This window comes from Barbus barbus (assembly GCF_936440315.1).
Source record: "Barbus barbus genome assembly, chromosome: 42".
In the NCBI taxonomy this organism is placed as follows: Eukaryota; Metazoa; Chordata; class Actinopteri; order Cypriniformes; family Cyprinidae; genus Barbus; species Barbus barbus.
Window position 1 is genome coordinate 23,053,177 of NC_136720.1, and position 12,532 is coordinate 23,065,708.

At 37.9% G+C, this 12,532-nt stretch overlaps 2 protein-coding genes across 2 annotated transcripts; one reads left to right on the forward strand and one right to left on the reverse strand.

Annotated features, from left to right (window-relative positions):
* Window positions 1-933: 933 nt before the first annotated feature.
* LOC306861885 (radial spoke head protein 9 homolog) lies at window positions 934-6,384 on the forward strand. The gene is made up of 5 exons (XM_079404370.1): window positions 934-1,128; window positions 2,615-2,780; window positions 3,196-3,325; window positions 3,871-3,957; window positions 6,077-6,384. Exons 1-5 carry the CDS (start codon window positions 992-994, stop codon window positions 6,232-6,234), a joined length of 678 nt encoding a protein of 225 aa, XP_079260496.1. The 5' UTR covers window positions 934-991; the 3' UTR covers window positions 6,235-6,384.
* On the reverse strand, window positions 5,514-8,717 carry LOC306861427 (large ribosomal subunit protein mL66-like). The gene is made up of 6 exons (XM_079403675.1): window positions 8,550-8,717; window positions 7,981-8,012; window positions 7,669-7,773; window positions 7,465-7,588; window positions 7,039-7,114; window positions 5,514-6,916 (listed from the first exon to the last, which is right to left on the reverse strand). Exons 1-6 carry the CDS (start codon window positions 8,677-8,679, stop codon window positions 6,772-6,774), a joined length of 612 nt encoding a protein of 203 aa, XP_079259801.1. The 5' UTR covers window positions 8,680-8,717; the 3' UTR covers window positions 5,514-6,771.
* Window positions 8,718-12,532: the final 3,815 nt, after the last annotated feature.

Genomic DNA, 12,532 nt, shown 5'->3' on the forward strand with positions numbered 1-12,532 from the left:
TTATATTTTTTAGAGAAAATTAAACTTTCTTTACAACCTTTAATGTTTATTGCATTGTTTTTATGACAATTAACCATTTGTATTTATTCTCATTACTGTAATTAGAGGTATTATAGTTAACACTGAAATTAAAATTAAAACCATTAAAAAGTTACTCAAAATAAAATAAATGTTAAGTGAAATGAAATAAAATACAATAAACTTTTTTTATTTCAGCTAGTTGCAAAGGCAACATTTCTCACTCAAATTAAATCAGAAATAAAAATGAATAAAAACTATAAACAACAAAAGCTACTAAAAATGGCAAACACAAAATGACTAAAACTTTTACTAAAATTAAAATGGAAAATATAAAAACTAAATCAAAATAATAATAAAAACTAGTATTTCAACAATAACACCTACTGTAATATGCTATAGCAAATCATTTTGTCCAGATACAATAATTATATTAATTTTTTTATTCAGCATGAATTAAAGAGAGCGCAACAAATGCTATCATTCATTCATTTAACATAATGAAAATTTGGGGGTGAAATGTTCTTGATTGTCAAAATAATTATGTCACTATTAATTAAATTATAGATAGATAGATAATATAAAAATATAACTTCTTGTTTTTCTTTTCCATTGGGATGAAATATGAGTTTTCTAATGTCTGTGCAAAGCTGAAATCATACGTTCCTCTTTACTTGTTTGTCATCATCTTAAACAAACTGCCACACACAGCCTTTGTCTTGACACACATAAACACACTAATGTGTTCTCAACAGGCAGCTGATGCTGTTAACAGCACTAGTTCACACGTACAGCGTGTGAAGCTGCTGGTATCACGCAGAGGGCATTAGGTCAGACTGAACATACATCCTGCCAGCTGTGTGCTTCCTGATCGTCTCTCTCAGTGGATGAGGACTGTCATCTGTGCAGACATCTAACTAAATTAAATCTCTTATCATCATGACCCAAAAAAGCAAAAAAAAAAAATATATATATGATGGACTTTGAGTCTGCATTACATACATTCAGCAGGGTTTTGTTTTGGGGAAAGATTTTGGGGCTAAAATGCGACTATTTTATTGCTCAAGGAGTTGAAGTGGATGAAATGAAGAACAGAAAGTCTCTGTACAGGTAGAAGATCATAATGCTTGTTTAGATGAGTGCTCGTTTACTCATTGTGATCATGTAAGATGTAAGTTAAATTAGAGTCTCAGCAAAATAAGACATATAATAAGAATTTGATTTGGCAATAAAATAACCTTTTTATTGGTTTAATTACTCATTTCTGTTGGAAATGTAATCTAAATTGGTGGTCATTGAAGTGAAAGTTCCAAAAATTATGTAAGTGCAAATATTTTATTAGCTTTGATTATTTCTTTTAAAAAACAAAGTACACTGTAAAAAAAATGGGATGGGGTATTTACTTAAAATTATGGTAACAATAGTTTTTAAGGCTTGATTTGTTTTAATGGAATCTACCTGAATAAATCATGTAAAATCTCCTAAATTAATTTAATCTATGACACAATGAATTTAATATCATTTGTGAAATGTGCTCATTTATTTTAAGTTGATTCTCAAAAGTCTGTGATTTTGAGTGAGGCCTGTTTGTTGTTGACTGAGTTATTTTGTACATTTTAATGACTGTACAGAAATTAATTGATGAAAAATGCAACTAGAATTGCCTGTGACGTACTGATACAGTGTCTTTTGTAACTGTGAGCTGTTACTCGGTGTTAAATCCTGTGGTAGGACAGTCATTAACAAAATGCCATATTTGTGTGGCGGTGACAGGCAGAGTAGGCTATGTGAGCGGAGTGGAGGGTCAACAATTTCCCCTCCAGGCATTTAATAACTCCGCTCCGCTCACATAGCCTACTCTGGTTGTGAGTAGGCTAACTGTTGCTGTCATGACAGATCTATTTCAGAACCAGCCACTATTAAAATAATCTGGCTGCGGGCGCGGGCCACTTTTGGGCCGCCTGTTGCGACCACTGCCTTAGAGGAATAGTATCTATAACAATAAGCTCTACTCTTCTGCACAATGGTAACGATTGCACTGCACAATGGAAACTTCAATAAAACAGAAACTCTTTAAATGTCAAATGTAACTGAACATTAAACATTAATAGATGTTTCCCTTCACTCAGAGACACACAAAATAGCATTTAATTTCAAAATTTACTCTCCATATCCAGCCATATGCAAAGCATGTTGGGAACTAACAATCACCTTTAAAATAAAACTGCAAAATTGATCTAATTCTCTTAAAATAAATAGGTAGCCTGCTTTCCTTATTTTTTTTTAGTTTAATCAGTTCCACAATTCAGGCCTCAAAATTGATTCCTTTAAAAAAATGAGGAAAACACATCTCTTGGTTTTAGTTAAAAAGTCCTCAATATTTTCTATACAACACTGAATCACAATTTCTTTAATGAAATATACTAATTATTTTTAATTATCACCTTAATTGTTTTAATGAAAATTACAAGACCCATGATTCATTTTTTACAGTGTAGACCTAAAAAATTATTTTATTTTACAAGGCCAATTGTGTCAGTATTACTTGGAAAAACTGTGATATTCAATATTAATATTAATATTCAATATTAAACAGTTTAAACTGCATGGATTGGCACCTGCTCCCCCCCAGCCAGTCCATGATTGCAGATGGGACATTAGCAGCACAGGAGCGATTCACAGGCGACCCGTCCCATGAGTACGAGCACACAGAGATGCGCATTAAGGGAGAGGGGGACGACGCCACGGAGGAAGAGGTCACGGTGAGAGGAGAGGCGTTTGGGTTACATGACACAGATGGGGCTATAACGAGCATGCAGCATTCTGGGAATAAGAAAATAGAAGGAAGAAAATGAACAAAAGCCCATCTTCCTTGGTTAATTTGGTATTTCTGCACTTACGAATCATAGCATGTTTGTGTCTTTATAAAATACAGATCTTGCTTTGTTGACCAATCTTTAAATTTTAGCAATCAGAGTCTAAACATTTCAAGGAAAATTGGAAACACATAAAATGAATGTTATGTTTATGTGGCCGTGGTAATGTTTGGATGTAAAACAACTGTTATTATTTATTTGGTTTTCTGTTTATTCGTGGTTTATAATGGAGTAAACATGGTAGATGGCAGGAGGCTTGTCGAATGTTTATGGAGCGGTTAACATGCCTCCGTTTCTGCAGGTGAAAGTGAATGAGGCGAGTAGATTGGCAACAACCGTGTCAAACATCGATAAAGATGCGTCTGTAGTGCCACGTGGTGCATTTACCAAGAGCCCCGGCGGCAACGTGCAGACAAACCGAAGCTTTGGAGGTACAGTATGCTTTACATGCTTACAGCCAAACTCTTAGCAGTTCACAAGTGTTTGTATATGTTTTCCACCGGCAATCAGATGCAGCTGTGTGAGTATAAAACTAAAGTCTGTTTCCATTTCCTAGTAAAATGTAATCCATTTGAGTTCTCTGAAGACACTTTTTTGTAATCAGTCTTCAGTTAATTTTTTTATGTTGTCATTTATTTGAACTGTCAGACCCTAGATCTGTTTAAATTTTGAACGCATGATTAGGATGACCATTTGTCCTTAAATTGCCAAAATGTCCAGGTTTTGTCTTTGTTTCTCAGTTGACATGCTCTCCACAGTCCTCATACATTATATGTACAGTATGAGCAATTCCATTGCTTTGACCATTCTCTGTAAGATCCCACCCTCTTGCTCACCACAATTGGTCAATTATGTACAATAGGAAGAACAATAAGAAAACAAAGCAAACACCTGGACATTTTAGGCAATTTAGAAATCCTGGCCAGGATATGTCCTGGAAAAAGAGGACTTATGGTCACCCTACAATTGATTGCAGGTCTAGATCCTGTTGAGGCTGTGAAACTGCGAAACTATCTGCACTTCTGTGAGCCGTTTAACCTAAAAAAAGAGGATGTTCCCAAAGGTAATTAAAAGGATTGATCTTTCATTACCTTTCTCCATGATGATTTATTCTTGATGAGGTTTTATTTCCAGTCACAATACTGTTTCTGAAGGTACTGTGGGAGTCTCCAGCTCCCACCCTCTAGTCCTGAAATGAAACGTTTGCAATGAAGTCGAACCCCTCTTTTGCTGTAGACATTATAATTCAAAGGTGAACAACACCTGTTAACCAATACCACCATACTTTCCAAAAAATGATGCTGACATGCAAATTGCATTTAGGAAGTCTTAATAGTGGTGGGAAATATGAATAGGGTTTACAAATCCTTCTGCAAGGCATCCCATGATCTCTGTAGCTGGATTTCCCTGAGTTAATGACAGATATGATTTGGCAGCTGTCTAAGGCCGAGCGAAGGGCCAAGGAGACATCTGGGGTGTTGTTCTGCAAACTATGATCCCATTGTTCTCTTTTCTTTCTGGGAAGATGCATTTTAGGGATTGCCATTTTCTACAACAATGATAAATCTCCCTCTCTTATATCTTGGTCTGTCTTCCAGCCATGTTTGTCAGTTGGGAGTGAACTAACAAAACAGTTATTCAGAAAGCTATTCGTCTGTTGTCGTTCCCCACAAATTCGAGTCAGACATAAGCTTGCTGAAAGGTATTCATCAAGCACGCTTCATGAAGCATTACCCATCGCTTGCCTACAGGCTACAGACCACTACTGATTGTTTAACATTGAGTTCCTCAAGGAATATCTGGTTCTGCTGATGCTGAATCTTAACCAGATGGAATCTGACTTGTTTAACATACCGAACGAAGCAATAGAGCATCACTTTGAGCCTCGACGTTTAGTGAAAACATGGTTTGTGACTCTGACACAAGAGCGCTTATTGCAAAATTAAGAGTGACCTTCCTGTTGAATTTGACCTTGAAGTGTAAAGATAGTTGATGTAGGAGAAGTCCATGATCACTCATCAAAGACTATGTAAATAATAGCATTTCCTCACTGGGAATATTGTTATCGGTCTCTGGTTTAGAAGGCAAATGCCTCTTTGTTGTTTCTCAGTAGAGTCTGAAGGCAGTCAACTTACTGGACACATGCCCAGACTTTAATTGTGGTAGAAACATCTCAGCTGTTTCATTAAAGAAGGTGATCTGTCCTTATTTCTCTCTCTAAGGGATGGCCCCTAACCTCAGGCAACACTAGGCTAAGTTGATTTGTTTTGCCTGAAAAAGTAGAGCAGGCTGACAGAGGGCATTTACCCACCCTGCGTAATAGTTTCTTCCCTTTCCCCTTGACCAATCAGGTGGAAAAAACCCAATCCTCTCTCAAGAATTGCCAGAGGTGAACAGGTTCATCTGGATGCCTCAAATAGTGGGTAGAGGATACTGGGAATGGGCGGTGATATTAACCGCCACCCTCCCTTTGGCTTTACTCAGGTTTCCTTGAATGTGTCCTGGACAAGGAAAAAGTAGGGAGATTTCCCAAGAACTTGGAAAGGCAGAAAATATTGTATAACCGCATGACTTTTAAGCCAAATATCACTAAGAAATGGAGGGAAATGGTTTCATTCAGTGTTGATGGAACTGGTCTGATTTGCCAGTCTTATTTAATATCGCAAAATCGAATTACTGCATATTATCCTCAAAATCCCCTTTTGTAATTAGTGAGTGCTCTATAGAACTGCTGCCTATAAATATTTGAACTCATAATAAAGTCACAATGCACATTTTTGAGTGTTTTAGGTTAAACAGTTAATGTTCAGTGCTGCAATTCAAACAGACTTCATTGCATTGAGCTTTGCAGTACTGGGCACAAGCCAATGCCGGCAGCTGGATACAGGGGCCACCCAGACAGAAAGACCCCAGAGCGCCTCTTCTTTATACACCGCTGCGATAACAGTCATCCATAACAGAGCCAACTCTCTGTCACACGACTTTCTTCTCCAGATTTTACTCTGCGCCTGTCACACCATCAGAGTCTGGATTCTGTCAGTGGTTATGTGTAATGGTTGAAAATTCAGGTTCAGTTTATGTAAAATGCTTTTTGCCTTCTCTTTCCTCTTTGATCTTCCACAGTAGGATAATTCTAGTCTTTTTCTTGTCATTTTTACTTACTGTGTGTGTTCTTCATGCAGGGTCATGGTGCCTCCAGCTTGAGCGGGGCGGCACTGTGTGTGTATTACGCAGTTTGCTCTGGCTGGGTCTCACCTTCTTCCATGTTCCCCAGACACCTCAGCATGGGTACATCTACATGGGAGACAGACTTATGAACCTTGACCTGCCCTTTATGTAATAGCAGCCAAAAGGATTTTGAAGACAGCAAATGCTTTAATCTGAGTCTAAATGTTAATGTCTAATCAACTCTGTGATTTACTTGCACTATAATTTTCTTTCTGTTATTTAATTTCAGGAAAACATAAACATGTCAGCATGTTTGGAAAGTTAAATTTGGATTGGTGTTTTAACCTTTAAGGCAGTCACAAACGTGTAACTGGGATTTTCTCTGGCGCAGACACATGCACACTTAGAAAATCTGCAAGTGAGGTAAACATTTTATTTGCAAATCCTCATTTGCATGAATATAATTTAACATTTCTCCAAATCACATGGTGGAAAGCCAAATCAGAGGGCTGAACATACAGCTCTAGAGATACACTACAGTGACTTCTGAATTTAGTGCTTGATGTTTCAGTGCACACTGGTTCTCTCACAGTCTCTTTGTGCCAGAGGAAGTGAAAACCATGAAAAGGTGCAAATCCTTTGTCATAGATCCTCTCTTTCATCCTCCCATTGAAAGTCACCGTTTTGATTGGGTAAACAGCTGTGTCCATCAGTGCTTTATGTACAGTGGTTTGGGGCTGTATCTGACGTTGTTTTTCAGGGCAGGATGTCCTACACTCATTCTCTTCTTACACCACTTCAGCCCTGTCCTGTAGATGGGCTTCACAGACTTCACAGAGTAACGCGTCAGATACCTGTAATACCGTAAGAAACAGTCTGATTAGTAGGAGGTACTTAATCTAAAAAACAAAAGGCACATGAAAATATGGCTCATCAAATATGTGACATTAACATCTGCTTTCTGAGGTGACCGTACCGGTTGAGAGGTGGGTTGGATTTAGGTTTTGGTACATGGCCTTCAGGTAAGGGAGGTTTATGATCTGGTAGGAGACCTGGAAAGAAATGAGGAGGAACTGGTTAAATGGTCTTAGCTATTAATAAGTACATTAAAACAGATAAGAGTAGCTGATGCATATAATTTTGCATTAAAATTTTAGGTTAAAATATGTATAATTATATAAGGCAAAGTGTGAAAGCTTGGACCTTTAAATTGGTCACCATTTTTTAAGGTTAATTTCACATGGTTCTATATTCCCTATAGTCTCTCAGATAATAATAAAAAAAGAGAATCAACAGAATGTGGTTTAAAACAGTTTTGGATGTTGTACTACATTGATTTTATTGAAGCTGAGCAACACTGAGCATCTTCATACAACCTAAACATCAGAAAGCTCCAACTCACCAGCACGATGGGCCATCTGTACACAAATTGCTATCTTGGTATGTTCCTGAGCACAGACGCCTGTAATGCGCCGGGGGAGCATCCCGCCGTCTGAGCGAATGAACTGACTGAGCAACAGCACATCCTGCATCACCAGTAAGAGTGTGAGAGAGAGTCGAGATAAAGATAACGGTGCACAGAGTCATTACATGTGTGAGCACTTACGGTGTAGTTGTACTTGTTTTGTAGGTTCCATCTGTAGATGGGACAGGACGCTGTGGGGTTGGGAGGCTGTGGTCGCTCAGATGCATTCTCTATAACACCCTCTATCTGATAAAAATGTGTATACATTATTATAGTATTGTAAATAGTATCAAGCTGAAGAGAGACTAACACAATTGCTGGTTAATTGCATCTCTTATGAGACAGATGCTACCGGTGAGTTATTGAACTGTCCTTACAGAATATGGAATATTGTTTGACTATATGACTAATTCCTTTCTAAAATGTACATGTGAAAGAGAAGGTGTTACTTACAACTGTTGTTTTGCCATCTTTCTTCTCCACCACTGTAAAACACACAACATGCACAATGATTTCAGACTTTCTCTAATGCAAGTCATTCACAGCGACACATAAGTGAATAAAATATGAAACTAAAATATAAAACTGTTGTACGACAGTGTATTACTTGGCATGAACTCCACAAGTTTGTGCAAAGCCTGACTAATGACACCCATTTCATTTTTGATAACATTTTAAAATGTGTAGAATGTTGAATATAGACGTTATAACACGTCTTTGAACATTTTCAATTACATTTAAAATAATTAAAGGTAACAATTCACACGTTACATGTTTATAGTACCATAATAACAATAAATTATGCATTGTTACATGCAAATAACCATAGCCTTAATTAATATTACTCAGTACATACATAATTACACTGTAACAAAGACACCTTAAAATAAAGTGTAACCGAATTAAATGTTCTATTTCGTCCCACATTTTCAATGTATACGCGTTCAATAACAGCTATGACATGATGAGGACGATGCATTGCGCTGTGCAGATGTCTTCTAATCAAACTCCAGTAAACTCACCATGTCTAAGTCCGCGACACGAGAGCTGCGAGAAACCTGGTGTCCTCTGAAACAAACCCTTGCTGCTGAGTTCGCTCTGAACGGTCCTCAGCGCTGTCCTTGCGGACTGCAGAACACAGCGCGCCGCCATGCTTTCTCTGACACTCACTTCCTGGTTGATTACGTATTTCCGCCTCCTTGTGAAAGATGCGCGAGGATGTCTGTTTTTTTTGGCGGTCAATACAAATTCGTCATCTAAGTAATAACAGGTTTGACTCGCTCCTGACGTGTGACAAAAATGAATAATGCCGATAAATTTCACCAGGTTTTGTTTTTCACTTACACTATATCTCCGTTTACAGGTAAGAGTGATGATAATAGAAGCACACTTCCACTCTTTATAGCTTATTTGTCGTCAAGTGAAAGTTACAGTCAGTTACTGATTCCTGAGGTAATGGGGTAATTAACTCCAAACATCTGTAAAGAAGTTTGTTGTTTATTTTATGGCTTCAAAACATTAATTGCAGTAGGCCATACTGTGACAGACCATGAACTTTCTGGAAGAACAGTCTAGACAAGAGCTGATGTCAATGACAGGTGAGTCAGACGTGACACTTATTGACATGTTAGCAATAAAGAGACTGCATATTGGCTTAATAGTTACTGAAAGTTATAACAAATAACTACTTATTAATTTCAAATAGACTTGATGTGCCACCGTAATTTTACAAAGCTATGAGAATACTTTTTGTACGCAAAGAAAACAAAAATAATTACTTTATTCGTCTCATTTGGAGAGTATCCACTGAGCGTAAACAGCATATATATATATATGTCTATAATAAACAGCGTATGCTGTTCTGTGTACGTAGTTTTCACTCAAATCAAAGCGTAAAGGATGAAAACAGTGTATCCGCGTGGCGCAGCTGACACAGAAGTCAAGCGTAACGTTAGTCAAGCTTGCATCAGCTGATCCCCATCTACCTTTAGGAATACGACACCTAAGCATCCATATATAAGGTCCCTCAGTATTGGCTGTACAATAACAGACATTTGCCTCAATTACATATCTACTATCTTCACTAGCTCCACAAGAAGTAAGATAATTCAAAGAAATGAGCAACCGAAGGGGAAGAATGCAGACTGTTGTTTAATCTCAATGTATCTTCCATTGTACTGTGATTTATATTGACTGCCGTTTGTTCACAATGTTCACTTTGTGGTAATGTAGGGATTTGTTTGCATACTATCAGTCACTGATCTTGGACCTTTCTCGTGTCACTGTTACTAACTTACAATATAAATGAAACTGTACCTGCATAGAGTTTAGCTTATATCACAGCATCTAAATGAAAGATGTAAATTCATTAAATCTTTCTATGAAGTTTGATTATAGAGACACTTTGAAATGTATCTACAGTATAGCTTTCATTGTCATGAAGAATCACATTAATAAAAAAAAAAATCTTAGATTGTTATGCTGGAAACAATTGTGTTGAATTGCTTTTTAATGTGAATCCTTTTCATAAATCACATTCATTTGAATCCGCCATAGCAGAAAGGTAGGATTCAGGTTACAGTTTTAGTTATGAGCCAAGACTTCACTCTAAATTTATGAGGACTTGTGGTCTGGAAATGCTTTTCTTCCAGATGTTTCCAGATTTTCACAGTGTGTAAAATTAATTGATTTGTGCACATATAGAGGGAAATAACCTCAAATATATCTACACTGTGTTGATGGAAAACTACTATAAATGTAGTGGGGAAGTCGTGGCCTAATGGTTAGAGAGACAGACTCGTAATCCAAAGGTTGCGAGTTTGAGTCTCAGGTCCGGCAGGGATTGTTCAATACCACGACTGAGGTGCCCTTGAGCAAGACACCAAACCCCCAACTTCTCATAAATGGCTGCCTACTCTTCTGGGTGTGTGTTCACGGTGTGTGTGTGTTTTCTGCTGTGTGTGTGCGCTTAGGATGGGTTAAATGCAGAGCACAAATTCCGAGTATGGGTCACCATACTTGGCCACATGTCACGTCACATCACTATAATATGTGTTGATATGAGACATTTTTTAGACATTAAGTCTGAAGTGGTGTTTTGTTTCATACACTTTGAAGTAGTAACTCAACAATGTAGACAAGTTGTGAAAATTGCCAGCTGCCTTTGCAACGTTTAGAGAAAAAAGAAAAAGAAAAATCACAGAGTTTATCGGCACTACAACATCTCCTGGCTTTCTCTTACAGTGTGTGAGATGCAGGTGTTTTTTTATTTTTTATTATTGTGATAGATTCTTTTCTAACCCTCTATGTCCCTTTTGTAAACAGACTTTCAGAAAACAGCAGATTAGAAAATCATAGAGACAGTCATTATGTGATTATGCCTGTGGATGTTGTATTGACATGAAGTTTTCATTTTGGTGAGCTTTCTTTTTAGCTTAATAGTGTTAGTTAAAAAGAGAAAGAAAAGGCAATCTCTTGCCGATGGTAGGTGATAAAAATGCTCGCCGATTTGGTCAACTCCATGCACCCTCACAAAGAAAGGCCTTTTTATGAGTTGGTAAAGTTACGTAAAAAGTCTTCCCATTCATCTCTCCTCAATTTTTAAGGGAAACAAGAATGCCTGACCAGCTTATTCATGGTCCTTGGCAAATATCTCAGTGGTACTGATGGAAATAGATGTTAACAAGGTCGTTTCTTTAGTGAACAAGCACATAAATTCACACGGATAGTTATTGGCCTTTACACTGGCGCCCCTTGGATCTGGTGGGTCTTTTGAATTTCTGGCAGCTTCACTAAAATTATTGGTGTGTTGAATAACAGGCTCCTCTTGTACTTTCACACAAAACCAGTCGATCTGAGAGCTCTTATGTCGTAGTTGAAGCCCTCTGATTGTTATTGTGTCTGTCCCTCTAGATTTACAGATATAAGTGATGTAGTTTATCGCTGAAAGAGGGCACAATGTCTTAAAAATAGAAGAGACCTCAGGCAGAGAGTTTCAGCTTCACATATGACATCATATCTTGCGAGCAGAATGTGAGGCAAATGGTGGGAAACCCTTTCCATGAACCTCAAATGCTGTTTCAATGAGAGGAACCTTTTGAAAACCATTTGGAACTGAAATGTTGTCTGTTGTTTAATAATACTTTTGGCACTCAAGATTCTGTGCTGAGTCCTGAGGATATTATTATGTCTGTAACAGTAATGTAATCCGTATCGGCACAGCTGTTAATCTTGGACTTGACCCAGAATTCAAGTGCATGCAGTAGTCAAAAATTTGCCTATTTTTGGATTCAGAAAGTGATAGGGTTTTTTGTATTTTGTGTGTGTGCATGTGTAGGTCGTGCTGCACAAAGCCGGCTTTGTTTCTCCAAACTCATTCCTTTGGTCATCAACACTTCAGTGGTCACATTCCCTGACCAAAGTGCTGTGCAAAAATGGCATTTAAAGTGTCTGGCCACCTTCTCATGGGGTTTGATATTCAAATGCAATGTGAAGCTCCCTAAATAGCAGCTGAGCTGAGTGTTGAGTAAATCAGATCACTTTCAGAAGATGAAAGAGTACTTCTGACATCCCCACAGACAAAGATGGAGGACAATGGCTGACTCAGTGTCACGGTGAGAAGTTATGGGTGCACACAGGAGGTTAGCACCGCTGACACATGTAGGGGTTGATGAGCATGACTTCAGGAAGAGCCATGTAGAGGTCACCGCCAATATAGGAGTGCTGATGCAGACAGTAACATTGCCTGAGGGAAATCTTCCTTTTCCTGTGCTGTGTTCATATCTAATCTTTCAGAGGATAATTAGCCTATGAATGCTAAGTGTCATTGTCTCACTGTTTGTGGATTGTTTGAACTGAAACTGGTAATAATCAGTGCAGATTGTATAACTGTTCTCATGCAGGCTCACTGTCTGACTTGGTATTTGCCCGAGTTGAAAAGTCTCTCTCTAATTCAATTAGCGCAGAGAGGTTTTGCTGCCGGAATAATTTCACTGTAAAGCTGCTG

Bases quoted from the DNA above. Each gene is read 5' to 3' on its own strand.
- LOC306861427 (XM_079403675.1), bottom strand. From the start codon at position 8,679: ATGGCGGCGCGCTGTGTTCTGCAGTCCGCAAGGACAGCGCTGAGGACC. The intron at 7,774-7,980 runs GTAAGTAACACC...CATTTTTATCAG, and splicing joins AAGATGGCAAAACAACAGTT to ATAGAGGGTGTTATAGAGAA. The intron at 6,917-7,038 runs GTACGGTCACCT...ACGGTATTACAG, and splicing joins TCCAACCCACCTCTCAACCG to GTATCTGACGCGTTACTCTG.
- LOC306861885 (XM_079404370.1), top strand. From the start codon at position 992: ATGATGGACTTTGAGTCTGCATTACATACATTCAGCAGGGTTTTGTTT. The intron at 1,129-2,614 runs GTAGAAGATCAT...AATATTAAACAG, and splicing joins AACAGAAAGTCTCTGTACAG to TTTAAACTGCATGGATTGGC. The intron at 3,326-3,870 runs GTACAGTATGCT...AATTGATTGCAG, and splicing joins GACAAACCGAAGCTTTGGAG to GTCTAGATCCTGTTGAGGCT.